At 41.2% G+C, this 16,605-nt stretch overlaps 1 protein-coding gene across 4 annotated transcripts; it reads right to left on the minus strand.

Annotated features, from left to right (window-relative positions):
• Positions 1 to 287: 287 nt before the first annotated feature.
• LOC120227305 (inverted formin-2-like) lies at positions 288 to 14,167 on the minus strand. 4 transcript variants are annotated; one of them, XR_005527221.1, is made up of 6 exons: positions 14,038 to 14,167; positions 12,754 to 12,775; positions 7,647 to 7,777; positions 2,316 to 2,401; positions 2,003 to 2,141; positions 288 to 457 (listed from the first exon to the last, which is right to left on the minus strand). XR_005527221.1 is itself a non-coding variant. In XM_039225448.1 (4 exons), the coding sequence occupies exons 1-4, from the start codon at positions 4,697 to 4,699 to the stop codon at positions 441 to 443; spliced, it is 258 nt and encodes an 85-aa protein (XP_039081379.1). In that variant the 5' UTR covers positions 4,700 to 4,715; the 3' UTR covers positions 288 to 440. The 4 variants fall into 4 exon arrangements, 1 of the variants encoding a protein (XP_039081379.1); XR_005527220.1 differs by having other exon boundaries at positions 13,455 to 14,167; XR_005527219.1 differs by lacking the exon at positions 14,038 to 14,167 and having other exon boundaries at positions 12,754 to 13,169.
• Positions 14,168 to 16,605: the final 2,438 nt, after the last annotated feature.

Here is a 16,605-nt window from a genome sequence, read left to right on the forward strand (position 1 = left end):
TGGCTTGCTGATCACCACATACCGCTATGACTAGCAGGTGCCATGTGCTTGTGAGTATCTATCGAGTGAACAAAATCACCACCAGATCTAGATGAAGGTTGGGTCCACCACCCCAGAAGGAACCAGGGGGACATGTGCAGTCAATACAACACAAATAATGACTCCTCTTCTGCCTCCATTACTGTAGATTCTACCTGTTTGTGACAGGATATACAGGAGTCACACTGTGTGCATTATTAACAGAATGACAGTAGGTCTTCCTGGAAGCAGATACTGACACAGAGACAGAACTGTGATGAGTTTATTAGTGGAAACCAGGAAAGACAAAATAGAGGGGACAGGAATGGTCAGGGAAAGAATTTAGTCAAATATACATATCAGACAACTTTTCTAAATATATCATATCACCACACCCTATTTGTCACAGTTCAGGGTCATCTTCAAACTTCAAATTCTCCTGGAAGACAAAGAGATTTTGGGTTATTGCAATGGGATCTTCTGTTCTTCTCTATGCATTTTGTCTTCAACAATATATGTGTGGCCTTGGATGAACACTTAATTGTGTGGCTTCATTTGTGTGTCTATCTGTAATGAAAGACAATTTTCTTCAGATCTTAGATATAGGTCTCTAAGTGTACACATTCTCATACTTATCTTTTTCTTCTTTCTATAGTAGGACCTGAATATTAATAGAAAAAACACAGGAGTCTTTGCCGTACCGTTTGAAACAGGGATTGCCAATCTCATCATCAGGCATTATACCCTTAGTGTAATGAAATTGCATGAACATCTGTTGATGATCTTCTGTTTAAAGATCCATTCATTTACACCCTGAGAAGGATGAATGCCCACTCATCCCATACATTTTACAAGTTCCTTATGTGCTCATCACTGACCTCAGAAACCAACATTATCCCTGTTTCTCAGATTATAAAACTGAGGCTCTGAGACAGCCCCAGTAAGAGCTGGTGTTAGAGCTGAGACATCCAGAACACAGGCAACGCCTCAGGATATTGTGAGAGGAGTTCCGGAGATGCAAACCTACAGGCAGGGTGGTGACAGCAGATTCAGGGGAGTGGTGACAGGAGTCCAGCACGGGCGGCTACTGGTCAACCCTGAATTCCCTGCTAAGAGTCTACTCAGGCTGAAGGCCAAGGAAGCTGCTCAGCTGGTCTACAAACTGTCTTCACCCAAAGTCTCACTGAGACACACAAAATTAGGCAGGTAAGCATTTCCTAAGACCAAGTTTAATTTCCCAGATCTCCAGGACATTCTTTCATACATGTCCAGACCCTTCAGAAAACCAAGGGAAACAACAAACTTTATTTAGATTATGAACTAGGTGCCCTGTGGTAACACTGACATTTCAGAGATGATGACCGCATTGGACACTGTGCTTGAACCCCTGCCGTAGTTCTTTGCAGATCTCATGCTGTCCTTATGATCCCTGCCCAGCCTGCAGGTACTGCCAGAAATGACCTCCAACTCCATCTCACTGACCCAAACATCCTCCCCTCTGCACCTCATCTCACTCTGCTTACCGTCCACAACTTCCCTTCTATTCCTGTGTGATTCAAGTTCCCCCATTCCTTCACTGGTGCTTCCATCATGGTGATCACCAGGTCTGTGTCATATAATGCATGTGCCCCCTTTCACACGGGACACCCGAGGCACCTAAAGTTAGGGGTGTGCCTCATCCTTCACAGAACCCACAACCCTGTGTCTGTAAAATACACATCAGTACCTCTGATATGTCTGTCTTTGTGTAAAAATCCTCTTTCTTTTTGACAAGAGAAACGTATAGCTCACCTCATTATGGGGAAATGACACAGCCCATTGTATGTATATCCTGAGAAACTTGAGGTATGTTACACTGTCTTCAGGCAGGTGTGCAGTAGAATTGCCAAGCCCTCACAACCATCTCTACATCATTCCCACAAAGTCAATCACGAAGAAGAGCAACATGCTTTACAAGTCCCTCATCCAGTTCAGGTCATCTTACCAAATGGAGCAGGTGGAGGAGCTGGTGGAGGAGGGGGACATGGCCCATAACCCTTGACTGGTGATGAAGTGTGGTCCATGGTGTAGGGCCTGCAAGGCGATCCTGGGAAAGGACCAGGCCCTCTTGTATACATAATGTCCTGCAGAACAGAAAGGAAAGCTATGTTCATAGGACAGAACAAAGCACCAACACCAGCAAAAGCATTAACCCAAAGAATTAGCACTCGTCTCCTGCCAGCTTCCCCACCACCAGGTTCCAAGAGGGCAGCATCAGCACCAAAGAAAACTCTACCCATACTTTGGGTTCCACTTACAGATTTGGGTGGAGAGGAATGGATGCTATGGGAAGAAACTAGCATCCCCACATGTCTGCAAATGTAGAACAGCAAGGGCTCTTGTCCTAGAGGATTTATGGAGTGAATACCAAATTAATAAAATAGCATATTCCCAATAGGAAGGCATCCAAGTCCAGGATGACCCGCCACCCCTCATCCCTGTCCACCACAGAGACTGCTTATTTGTATGTGAAGAGCTACAGAATGAGAAGGAATGACAATCCTCATGTCCACACATGGAATCATAGCTCTTGTGCCTCAAAGCTCTGCCTCTAAGCCACCACCTGTGTCTGATGTGCTTGTCTCCCAACAATGGGTTCTCCTCTCTAGTAGTGCTATCCTTGGGCACAGAGACACTTGGGGGGATGGGGATCCTGAGGTCCTGAAAAGCACCTGGAATATCATGTTCTTAGAGAAACATGTTACCTATACAGGTTAGTTGGGCTTAGCTAATTTATTTTAATTCAGAGATACTTCTCAGTTTAAGTAGAATACAATATGCAGGGTAGTCGTGTCCTCTGGAAAAATGAGCTGAAATTCTACATAACAGAATTAACACAAAATGGACTTTTGTTTCTGTTGTAAATTCCCATGTTTCACCTGTAACAGTGACACAGGACACAAGAGAACGTGGTCATGTGAGCACAAATGAAGGACACAGTGGGGAATTACAACACAGGTAATTACGGATTTTCTCTCTTCACCACTCATGTTCCAGTATATATTTTCTATGACAAATATGTCACCTTTTATAGTTCAGACTATTGAAACCAGGGGCACACCCGATTCCAGATAGCATATTTACAAAAAAACAAAACAAAAAACGCTGAATGATGATGGATATGCAATTTACTTTGTCTAAGGCCACTCTAAATGACACATACAAAATATAACTTGGAGAGAAGGCAGTTGCATTTTCAAAACATAAGGATAACCACAGTTTTTCTGAAGATGTTAATCCCCTAGACAGCAACACAACAGGAAGAAACAGCAAGAGCAATGATTCCACCCTGAGGAAGTCCAGGAAAAATGAGGCATGCGAGGTGACTACCAAGTGGAGTGGAGTGTCTTCTTCCTTGAAGAAGTTATTTCTAGGAACACACTGGAAAAGCCCTAAGGTCCTCACCTCCAAGCATGTTTGGCTTCAGAACTTACTACAAGGAGAAGACAGGCTAAAAATGAGAAGACTGTCTAGTAGACGCTTGAGTTAAGATTGTGCATTAAGAAAATAAGAAAAACAAGCAGACAAATAAAAATCAGGGCATAAATAAACAATATAGAAACAAAAGAAACAGTTGAACAGATCAATGAAACCAAGAGTTGGTGTTTTGAAAAAATAAACAAAATTGACAAACCTCTAGCCAGGCTTCTCAAAAGAAAAGAGAGAGCACTCAAACAGACAAAATCATGAATGAAAATGGACTGATTACAACCAATCATTCAGAAGTACAAACAATTATCAGGGAATAATATGAAAAATTATATGCCGACACAATGGACAACTTAGAAGAAATGGACACATTCCTAAACACACACTCAGTACCAAAAGTCATATGGGAAGAGAAAGGAAATCTGAACAGACTATAACTAGTGAAGAAATCAAATCAGTTATCAAAAATCTCCCAACAACTGGGGGGCCTGGGTGGCTTAGTCGGTTAAGCGTCCGACTTTCACTTAGGTCATGATCTCGCGGTTCGTGGGTTCGAGCCCCGCATCGGGCTCTGTGCTGACTGCCAGCTCAGAGCCTGGAGCCTGTTTCAGTCTGTGACTCCCTTTCTCTCTGACCCTCCCCTGCTCACGCTGTCTGTCTGTCTCTCTCTCTCTCCTAGAAATAAATAAAAATATTAAAAAAAAAAAATCTCCCAACAACTAAGGGCCCTGGGCCAGATGGCTTCCCTGGGGAATTCTACCAGACATTTAAAACAGAATTAATACCTATTCTTCTCAAACTATTCCAAAACATAGAAATCGAAGGAAAACTTCCAGACTCATTTTATGAAGCCAGCATCACTCTGATTCCCAAGCCAGACAGAAACCAGCAAAAAAAGAGAACTACAGGCCAATATCCTTTTTGAATACAGATGCAAAAATCCTCAACAAGATACTTGCAAATCGAATTCAAAAGCACATAAGAAGAATTATTCACCAAGATCAGTGGGTTTAATTCCTGGGTTTCAGGGCTGGTTCAATATTCACAAATCAATCAATGTGATACATCACATCAACAAAAGAAAAGATAAAAACCATATGATTCTCTCCATAGATGCAGAAAAAGCATTTGAAAAAATACTGCATCTGTTCTTAATAAAGACTCTCGAAAAAGTCGGGATAGAAGGAACTTACTTACCCATCATAAAAGCCATCTATGAGAAGACCTCAGCTAACATCATCCTCAATGAGGAAAAACTGTGAGCTTTCCCCCTGAGATCGGGAACAGGACAGGGATGTCCACTCTCACCACTGTTGTTTAACGTAGTGCCAGAAGTCCTAGCATCAGCCATCAAACAACAAAAGGAAATAAAAGGTATCAGAATTGGCATAGAAGAAATCAAACTTTCAGTTTTCACACACAAGATGATACTCTACATAGAAAACCCTACAGACTCCACTAGAAGTCTACTAGAACTGATCCATGAATTCAGCAAAGTTGCAGGGTACAAAATCAACATACGGAAATCGGTTGCATGTTATACACCAACAATGAAACAACAGAAAGAGAAATCAAGAAACTGATCCCATTCACAATTACACACACACAAAAAATATAAAATACCTAGGAATAAACCTAACCAAAGATATAAGAGATCCGTATGATGAAAACTATAGAAAACTTATGAATGAAATTGAAGACACAAAGAACTGGAAAAACATTCCATGCTCATGGATCGGAAGAATAAATATAGTTAAAATGTCATTACTACCAAAGCAACCTACACATTCAATGCAATCCCAATCAAAATTGTACCAGCATACTTCTCAAAACTAGAACAAACTATCCTAAAATTTGTATGGAGCCACAAAAGACCCCGAATGTCCAAAGTAATATTGAAGAAGAAAACCAAAACGGGAGGCATCACCATCCCAGACTTGAGCCTCTACTACAAAGCTGTCATCATCAAGACAGTATGGTATTGGCACAAAAACAGACACATAGACCAATAGAAAAGAATAGAGAACTCAGAATTGGACCCAAAAGTGTACAGCCAACTACTCTTTGACAAAGCAGGAAAGAGTATCCAATGGAAACAAGACAGCCTCTTTAACAGATGGTGCTGGGAGAACTGGACAGCAACATGCAGAAGAATGAAACTAGATCATTTTCACACACGATACACCAAAATAAACTCAAAATGGATAAAGGACCTGAATGTGAGACAGGAAACCATCAAAACCCTAGAGGAGAAGGCAGGAAACAACCTCCTTGACCTCAACTGCGGCAATTTCTTACTTGACACATCCCCAAAGTCAAAGGAATCAAGAGCAAAAATGAACTATTGGGACCTCATCAAGATTAAAAGCTTCTGCATGGCAAAGGAAACAATCCATAAAACTAACAGGCAACCGACGGAATGGGAACAGATAGTTGCAAATGATATGTCAGATAAAGGGTTAGTCTCCAAAATCTATAAGGAACTCACCAAACTCCACAGTCAAAAAACGAACAATCGAGTGAAGAAATGGGCAGAGGACATGAATAGACACTTCCCCAAAAGGATTCCCAGATGGCCAACAGATACATGAAACGATGCTCAGCATCCCTCCTTATCAGGGAAATACAAATCAAAACCACACTGAGATACTACCTCACGCCAATCAGAGTGGCTAAAAGGAGCAAATCAGACGTCTCTAGATGCTTGCGAGGATGTGGAGAAACGGGCACTCTCCTACATTGTTGGTGGGAATGTAAACGGGTACAGCCCCTCTCGAAAACAGTGTGGAGGTTCCTCAAAAAATTAACACCAGAACTCCCCTATGACCCAGCAATAGAACTTCTAGGAATTTACCCAAGGGATACAGGAGTGCTGATGCATAGGGGCACATGGACCCCAATGTTCATTGCGGCACTCTCAACAATAGAGAAAACATGGAAAGAGCCTAAGTGTCCATGGATGGATCAAGAAGATGTGGTTTATCTATACAATGGAATACTACATGGCAATGAGAAACAGTGAAATCTGGCCATGTGTAGCAACGTGGATGGAACTCGAGGGTATTATGCTGAGAGAAAGAAGTCAGGCAGAGAAGGACAGCTACCATATGTTTGCACATATAGGAGGATTAGGAGGAACTGAACAGAGGATCGTGGGGGAGAAGAAGAGGGAAATAGTGGGGAGAGAGAGGGAGGCAAACCATGAGGGACTCTCGAGTGCTGAGAACAAACTGAGGACTGATGGGTATGGGGGAGAGGGGAAGGAGGGTGATGGGCATGGAAGAGGGCACTTGTGGGGATGAGCACTGGGTGTTATATGGAAACCATATAAACTATGACAATAAACTATTTAAAAAATAAGGAAAAAGGAAAACAAGCAGACATATCATACAACACACAAAACAGACACAATGCCTGGAGAGGGCATTGGACAGAAAAATGAGGGTTTTCTAAAAGAGTTACAACTGAAAATTCCATAGCATTTATCTTATCCTTCTTGGCCCTTTTGGTAGAGACAGTGTTGTCAGTCACGGGAGCAACATCTGGATCTGCAAAATACCCTAGAAGGGATGGAGGTTTATTCTGATTTGAGGAGACTGTGCAGAGTTAAAAAAAGAAAAACCCTCCCCTCATTCCTCAAACATCTTAAACTCTTTGGCCCAGTCGGATCCCAAGTCACATGCAGCAGGTATTCCACATGCTTCAGGTGATCTCAAGGCATAGGGGAGAGCCACCCCTTAAACCTTGATGAAGACCCATGATGGCCCTGGTTCAGGTGTTTTTATAACTCATCAAACAACTGTGGATGGCTGCGGGCTCAACTGGATGGATATACATTAGGTTGAGCCTCAGGCCTCCCACAGCCCAGCACATGGACTGTGTACAGCACACATCTGCTGAAGTGCTATGTCTGCTTCTCTGTATACAGCCTCATTCCATCTCAACAAGAGACACCTGTACCAACACAGGGTGGGGGAAATGACATAAAGATGATATGTCAATCATGAGAAACTCAAGGAATGTGGTAATGGTGGCAAGCACATTTCCCTTGCATCACAATGCTCTGTGGCGCTACCTATGCACCTTGTCCAAGACTCAACCCAACAAAAATTAGATGAAAATACTTTGGAAGTCAACTTATCGTGCTCAGATCATCTTACCAAGTGGTGCAGGTGGAGGGATTCAGTGTGGTCCTTAGGGCCACCAAGGTTCAGGAGGTGGATGTGTCCAGTAGCCCACGGGGGAGCCTCTAGGGTAGGGCATAGAGGAGGTCCCCATGGATCCACATGCCCTGCAGAACAGAAGTAAAAGCTATGTACATATGCCAGACAAGAGAACCAATACCAAAAGCAGCTGAAACCCTGAGAAGAATGTGTCACCACCTGCCACCTTCTTTGCCACCAGGGTCCAAGAGAGTAGCATCAGTATCTGAAAACTGTATCCCTGCCACTGGGTACCACTTATAGTTTAGGCAAATAAATGCAGGAGGTTAAACTATTGACACCATATGTCCCTGCCGATGTCTGTGAATGTAGAATAAAATGATTCCATCTTTTAGGATTAAGAGGAGTAATTCCAAACTAATGAAGTAGCATATTCCAGACAGGCAGACATCTATGTCTAGGATCACCCTGCATCCCTTCACTACAATGACTGTAGAGGCTCTGTTTTTGGCATATTCAGAACACACACACACACACACACACACACACACACACACACAAATGGAGTGCAAATAAACAGCTCATTCTCTGCACATGAAATTACAGCTACTATTGGGGAAAAGTTCTGCCTGCTGGCCCCTCATTTTGTCCCCTCTGCTTTCCTCCCTGAGAAAGGGCTCTTCCCCCTCTCTGGAAGTGCTGTCAAAGGCCTAAGAGGCTACTGGGGAGTTGGGGATGCCTGGAGTCTTGCAAAGGAACTTAGAATGCACTTGCTGTGAGGAACATATTACTTATCAATGTGTACTAAGCCCATTATTCATGTGTTTATCTGAATTCATAAAGAACAATGATTTTGAGCACACTACATGATGCAGAGTAATACATCCTATGGGAAAAAAAAGAGGTAGAAATTCATGTAACAGAATGAATGCAAATGTGTTTTGATTTTGGTATAAATTCCCAGGGATGTGTCAGCTCTAACACTGACTGGAGACACAATAGAACTTTCTTGTGTACAGAACAATTTTTACTTAAGATACAGCTAGAAGGATTCCAAACAGCTCATTTACCAGCCAAGATGTGAAGGTAGTAAGTTATGACAATGACTTTGTTTAAGACCATTCTAAATTTTACAAGGCACACAATAGAAAGATGGAGGGAAGTCTTTTCGCATTTCCAATTAACAGACTGTCTTAACACATTAAGCGCATGACCAGAAAGAGGAAAACAACAACAACACTGATCCCACAGAGAGGCGGTATGGTAGGAATCAACAAGCCTAGAGACTTATACTGGAGTGCAGTGCATCTTCCTGGTGTTAGTTCCAGAACATGTGGGGAAATCCATAAGCTCCTCAACCTCTAAATTCCTTTGGCTACTAAATGTACCAGAAAAAGATGACAGGCTGAAAAGAGAGAAACCTGTAGACTTGGGTTAAGGCTGTGCATTTGGAAAATAGAAACAGGCAGACATATTGCATAACACATAAAACAGGGGAAAGGCCGCAGAGCATGCTCTCCAGCAAATGAAGGTTTCCCTATAGACTTACAACTGAAGTGGCCCCAGCATTTACCTTTTTGGCATTTTTGGTAGAGTGCTTGTTCTTGTGACTCATGGGAGAGACATCAGCTTCTGAATCAGCTAAAGGCTCTAGAAGGCTTGGAGGTTTAGTGTGATTTTAGTAGACTGTGCAGGATTCTAACAAACACCACGTTCTGTGACATCTTAAACTTTTCTCCACACTCAGGACCATGAGAAGAGGCAGAGAGTAACCCACAAGCCTCAGGTGACCCCAATGATAGACAAGAGATCCATCCCATCATCTTAATGAAGAAACCATTGGGCCCTGGTTCATGTCCTTCATAATTTGTCAAATAACTTTTGACAGGTCAGGTTTTCAGGGAAATCTGGAAAGTGTCACCAAAACAGCCATTTCTCAATATTCATTAGGGGTAATAACTCACCATCTTGTTACAGATAGGAATTAAAATGAGAATGTCAATTGTGGATAACATCAGTAAGTCCTCAAAAGAAGAGCATGGGTGTGTTTCTTCTGGCTCCAGGTAAATTGTTCAATCTTTCAGCTTATCTATAGGCTGCCTTCCACTTGGGACCAGGTATTATATAACTATTTCCAAATACAAATGTACTGAGACTAATATTATAGTCAAGAGAGAGGATCAGGCCCTGCCCCTTGAAGAAGATTCCACAAGGCCCTGGTTTAGGTGTTTTCATAACTGATCAAGCAACTGTGAACAGTTCAGGTCTCAACTAGCTAAAAATAAAGTTAGGGGTGTATCTCATCCCTCAGAGAGCCCAACACGTGGTCTCTGTACAAGCTACATCATAAAGAGTGGTATGCCTGCCAACATTATAAGGTCTGTTTCTTCCCTATAAGGGACACGCGCTGTCCAGCTCCCTATGTGGAAATGACAGCCCATTTCCTGCATGTCCTGTGAAACATGAAGAACGTTTTAACATACTCAGGCTGACCTGAAAGCCCTGGGGTGACATTACCTCATCTCCAAAAAGCCAACAAGAAAAAAGATGAAGTGTGTTTTATTAGTCAACTTATACTATAAGAAGTAGTCACCTTACCAAATGGTGGAGGTGGAGGTGGAGGGTGAGGTCACAGAGCCCACTAGGATGGAGAAGGTGTGGTGGGCTGATAGCCTATGAATGGTGATAAAGGGCAGCCCATGGGATAGGGCATGGAGGGCACTTCTGGAAAGGAGGAAATGCTCTTGCAGCCACATTGACCTACAGGACAGAAATTAAACTTTTGAGATATGTTCGTGTAAAAGGTGAAAAATCCAACACTGACACCAACATAGCTGAACGCCAATGAAGCAGGAACAGTGCCTGTCTCTTTCCCCTCCACCTGGTTTCAATAAGGCAGCATCAGTGCCACAAAGCTCCACCTTTCCCACTGGGTCCCACTTAGAACTTCTCTAGGAGTTTGAGGAGACAGGGCAGTACATTTCTGGCAGCATGCATGGTACTGGCTGTGTCTGCAAGTGTAGGAAGGAAGTGACCAGTCCTAGAGGAGCGGAGAGATAATTCCAGACTCCTAAAGAATATCTGTTCCACACACACAGGCATCTATTTCCAGAACTGCTCTCCACTCAGCCCTTCGCCAGCTCAATAGCTCTGCCTTGGCATATTCAGAGCAGATAAAGGATGGGGAATTACGGTTTCATATCATTTATTTAAATCTTCAATCCATCTCCCGTTAATTCTTGTGAGTGATTTAACCCCGGTGACTCATGAGAGAAGCTTCTACAGGCCTTTCATGCCCGAGCTCTGATTCTCAGAACTCTGCAAGGTAAGTATGGCTACCTGGCTCTAAATGTAAGGAAACAGGCTCTAAGACGAACGAACGAGGGTCGAACAGTTTCCCAAAGGTGAAGTAGGAATTGATACCAGCTCTGCCTGCAAGGTCCTGCTGGCAGTCTCTACTCACCTGGCTCCCTCTCTGGATGTGCTGCCCTAAGGCACAAAGATCTATGGGGAGATGACTCCCTAGAGCCTTCCAGGGGAATTGGGAAAGTGTTTTCAGCAGGAACAGTGTCACGTACAGGAGTTAGTTAGGAAAAGTTATAGATACATGTGAATTCACAGGTAATGCCAAATTTTACATACATTATGGAGTACAGACTAATTTTGTCCCGTGGAAAAATGTTTGAAATTTGAAATTACAGAATTAAAATGAATATATTCTGTTATCAAAGCGGAAAAGACAAATAAAGGATGAATAGAAGATGCCAGCTATAACAGCTACACTGTCCCAAAAGAACCTGGTTACATGGACATGGCATCAGCTCTTTTTCAGAAACTGGCGCAACGTGCCTGACTTTCACTCTCTATTCGTTCAGTTCCAGTGTACATTTTCTATTGCAAATATGTCTTCCCTGATAATTTGTAATATTTTGACTACTTGAACAACTGCAGTGACTCTCCAAAAGCACATTTCCCAAAAGAGATCGGAAAGTTGATGAAATGTAAAATTTAAGGGAATAAAAACTTTGAATAAGAGCTAAGCACGCCTCAGATAGTTGGGCTTTGCATCTTTTTCAGTTACTGAGGATTACAATTGATGTTGTCAACAGGTTAATGACTAACTCTGGACAGAAAAGGAATAAAATAACAACAGTAATGCTGTTTCAGTTTCCAGGAACTTTCCCATGAAAGGAGGTCTGGAAGAAATGAGCCAGGCCAGGAGACCTGTGTGAAGTATGAAGTAGAGGTGCCGTCCTCCTCATGTTATTTCCACAAACACTCAGTGACTGCCGTATGGTCCTCAGCCTCTAAACACTTAGGTCTTCTGGAAGTACCACCAAAGATGATGACAAGCTAAGAATAGAGAGGCCCGTAGGCTCTTGGGAAAGAGTTTTACTTTTTGTAAAGTAAATAACACCATAGATCTATCTCCGAACACACAAACTGGAAAGGAGACCAGGAGAAATAGCTGTATAAAGAGATAAAATGTTCCAGGGAGAGAGAGAGCTACCACTGAAAATAGTCACATCATTTTCCTTGACCTTCTCTCTGTCATAACACATGTTTTAAGCCTCTCTGGTGACACACACTCGTCTTGGCAATATCTGACTTCTTCTCTAAGCCTTGACTTCTTGACAGTCTCAGATAGTGCCTTGATCTGTACATTTCCCCCGAAAGGCAGGTTATGCCGAAATACTCCTGCCACTGGCTTCTGAAACATTTCTGACCAGAGTTAATCTCATCCATGTCTCCCTAATTGTCTGATTTTTCCTCTACCTGGTCACTTGTCTCATTTGGTGGCAACTCAATCTGTGCTGTCCCTTAGGATGCAAACAAGGAAAAGTCACTGTAAAGAGTTAAGGGACTAACTAGACCAGATAAGTCAATGTCTTTACTTGTAGCTGAATTAGAAACCACACTGAACAGCTGTATTAAGAAAAGATCACAGGGCCCCTGGGTGGCTCAGTAGGTTGAGCATACAACTCTTGATTTTGGCTCAGGTCATGATCTCATGGTTTGTGAGATGGAGCCCTGCATCAGGCTTTTGAATCTTAAAGATTCAAAAAGAAAAGACTACAAGGAAAATAGAAGCCTGAAATCTTACCTTCATATACTCCAGTCTTTACCTAGAAGAGGGATAAACAAAATTAAATTTAATGCAGAAACAATATTTTTTATAAAAGTATAGTTCGTGACAAAAAAGTCAAAATCACAACCCAATGTGGTATTATAATACAGCTGTGGTTCAGCAAAATAAATTACTTTTTAAGTGTTTCAATTCTAGTACAGTTAATATACAGTGTCATATTTGATTCAGGTGCACATATAGTGATTCAGCAATGCTGTACATTACTCAGGGTTTTTCATGGTAAGTGTACTCTTTAATCCTCATCGTCTATGTCTCCCATTCCACCCCCCCCAACACTTTCTTCTCTAAAGTTAGGAATCTGTTTCTTGTTACATCTCTCTCTTTTTTCCCCCTTTGCTCATTTGTTTTGTTTCTTAAATTCCACATATGAGTGAAATCATATGGTATTTATCTTTCACTTAGCATTATATGCTCTATAGCAATCCATGTTGTTGCAAATAGCAAGATTTCATTCCTTTTTATGGCTGAATAATAATCTATTGTGGATATATATATGTATATATATATATATCACTTCTTTATTTTGCTGACAAACACTTTGTAACTATGTTTTAATAGTAAGAATTTATAAGGCAATGAAAAATAGAAGAATTAAGAAAATGAAAACCTATAGTAGATAAGAAGTCAATGACTTCTGTTGTCCATTCACAAAATACCTGGATAAAATCCTTCGGAATATCTCCAGAATATGCCCAAAATTCATGGAAAAAAAGGGAGAAAGTAAAAACAAAAAATGTACTAGAGATACAAATGAGATTGTTCTATAGTAAGATGTTTACAGGTACAGATATATCTGAGAGAGATGGGCAGCTGATATTATAATATGGAATTATTATTACAACAAAAATAAATTACACATTATTGTTCACTTTCAAAAAACATTGATGTTTTCTTTCAATGTTCACTTTGATTCTGAATCACAGCTCAAAATGTCAGATTTCTGAGGCACATAAAGATTTGCATAATCAGGTGATCTTGTATATTTTGATTATATCTGTGGGATTTTAAGTTACTTGAACATACACCTCCAAATAGCCAACAAAAGGAATTCATGTTTCTATTTCATGGTTTTGTGCCAAAATCAACCAATAGCAACTCTGAAAATTGATTTCTAAAAGAATACAAAATTCCTGGAAATGGTCACCCAAACGACAGAACACATATCGTTCTACAAAAACTCGACTTAGAAGTATTTTAGGAGCAAAACATGCAAAATGCAATTCATACTAATTAACATACAAAGCTTAATTTTGTGCAGATGAACTGTCTGGAAAGTAGCCTCAAAAATCTATAATGTTTTCATCTTCAGCTCTCAGAGATGAGGTCGCAAAAACGTGTAATGGTGGGAAATATATACTGCCTTTCAGTAGCCACTATTTTTTTTTAATTTTTTTTTTGAAATGTTTTATTTATTTCTAGGAGACAGAGAGAGAGACAGCGTGAGCAGGGGAGGGTCAGAGAGAGAGGGAGTCACAGACTGAAACAGGCTCCAGGCTCTGAGCTGGCAGTCAGCACAGAGCCTGACGCGGGGCTCGAACCCACAAACCGCGAGATCATGACCTGAGCGAAAGTCGGATGCTTAACCGACTAAGCCACCCAGGCGCCCCTAGTAGCCACTCTTTTAAAGAAAGCAGCAGCTGGGGCGCCCGGGTGGCTCAGTTGGCTAAGCGTCCGACTTCGGCATCCCCTCAGATGTAACTTGAATCGATCTTCTGCATGACATATCATGATGAAACTGGCAAAATATAAGGATAAAGAGAGAATTCTGAAAGCAGCTAGGGATAAAAGGGCCCTAACATACAAAAGGAAACCTATCAGAGTAGTTGCAGACCTATCTACTGAAACTTGGCAGGCCAAAAAGGAAATCTTCAATGTGATGAACAGGAAAAATACGCAGCTAAAAATCCTTTATCCAGCAAGCCTGTCATTCAGAATAGAAGGAGGGATAAAGGTTTTCCCAAACAAAGAAAAATGGAAGGAATTCGTCACCGCTGAACCAGCCCTGCAAGAGATCCTAAGGGGGACTCTGTGAGGGAAATGTAGCAAGGAACAAAAGGCACCAGAGACACCACTACAAGCAGGAATCCTACAGAGAACACAAAGACTCTAAACCCATATTTTTCAATAACACTGAATGTAAATGAACTAAATGCTCCAATCAAAAGACATAGGGTGTCATAATGGATTAAAAAACAAAATCCATCTATTTGCTGTCTTACAAGAGACTCATTTTATTTTTTTTCTGAAATAGTTTATTGTCAAGTTGGTTTCCACACAACAGCCAGTGCTCATCCCAACAAGTGTCCTCCTCCATGCCCATCATCTCCCTCCCCTATCCCCACCCCCATCAGCCTTCAGTTTGTTCTCAGCATTCAAGAGAAGAGACTCATTTTAGACCTGAAGACACCTTCAGACTGAAAGCAAGGGGATGGAGAAAAATCCACCATGCTACTGGAAGTCAAAAGAAAGCTAGAGTAGCCACACTTATATCAGACAAACTGGGCTTTAAAGTAAAGGCAATAGCAAGGGATGAAGAACGGCATTCTATAATAATTACAGGGTCTATCCATCAGGAAGAGCTCACAATTGTAAATGTCTACGCACCGAATTCAGAAGCACCCAAATACATAACACAATTAGTCACAAACAGAAACAATCTTATGGATAAGAATGTGCTAATAGCAGGGGACTTTAATACTCCACTTACAACAATAAATAAATAAACAAGAAAGAAAATCACAAAAGAAAAAATGAACATGAATGACACATTGGACCAGATGGATCTGACAGATATATTTAGAACTCTACATCTTGAGGCTATGAGTTCACTTTCTTCTCGAGTACACATGGTACATTCTACAAGATAGATCACATACTGGGACATAAAGCAGCCCTCAATAAATATAAAAGAGTTGAGATCATACCATGAACACTTTCACATCACAATGCTATGAAACTTGAAATCAATCACAGGGAAAAGTCTGGAAAACCTCCAAAAACATGGAGGTTAAAGAACACCCTACTAAAGAACGAATGGGCTAATCAGGCAATTAGAGAAGAAATTTTAAAAATAAATGGAAACAAATGAAAGTGAAAATACAACAATCCAAACTCTTTGGGATGCAGCAAAGCCAGTCCTAAGAGGAAAGTATATTGCAACCGAGGCCTATTTCAAGAAACCAGATAAAGCACAAATAGAAAATGTAACAGCTCACCTAAATAAACTAGAAGTAGAAGAGCAAGAACACCCAAAATCCAGCAGAAGAAGAGAAATAATAAAGATCAGGGCAGAAATTAACAATATAGAGACCAAAAAGATAGTTGAACAGATCAATGAAACCAAGAGTTTGTTTTCTGAAAAAATAAACAAAACTGATAAACCTCCAGCCAGGCTTCTCAAAAAGAAGAGAGAGCACCCAAATAGACAGAGTCATGAATGAAAATGGATTTATTACAATCAATCCCTCAGAAATACAAGCAATTATCAGGGAATACTATGAAAAATTATATGCCACCAAACTGGACAACCTAGGAGAAATGGACCAATTTCTAAACACACACATACTACCAAACTTCAGATGGGAAGATATAGAAAATCTGAACAGACCCATAACTAGTGTAGAAATTGAATAAATTATCAAAAATCTCCCAAGAAGTAAGAGTCCTGGGCCAGATGGCTTCCCTGGGGAATTCTACCAGACATTTTTTTTTTTTTTTTTTTTACAAATAGTTTATTGTCAAATTAGTTTCCACATAACACTCAGTGCTCATCCCCACAAGTGTCCTCCTCCATGCCCATCCCCCCCC

This window comes from Hyaena hyaena, unplaced genomic scaffold (assembly GCF_003009895.1).
Source record: "Hyaena hyaena isolate Hyena2069 unplaced genomic scaffold, ASM300989v1 scaffold_2162, whole genome shotgun sequence".
Classification (NCBI taxonomy): Eukaryota; Metazoa; Chordata; class Mammalia; order Carnivora; family Hyaenidae; genus Hyaena; species Hyaena hyaena.

Excerpts from the sequence above, each read along its gene's own strand:
- LOC120227305 (XM_039225448.1), bottom strand. Across the intron at positions 2,142-2,315 it reads ATTCCTCTCCACCCAAATCT|GACATTATGTATACAAGAGG; the intron begins GTAAGTGGAACC and ends TCTGTTCTGCAG.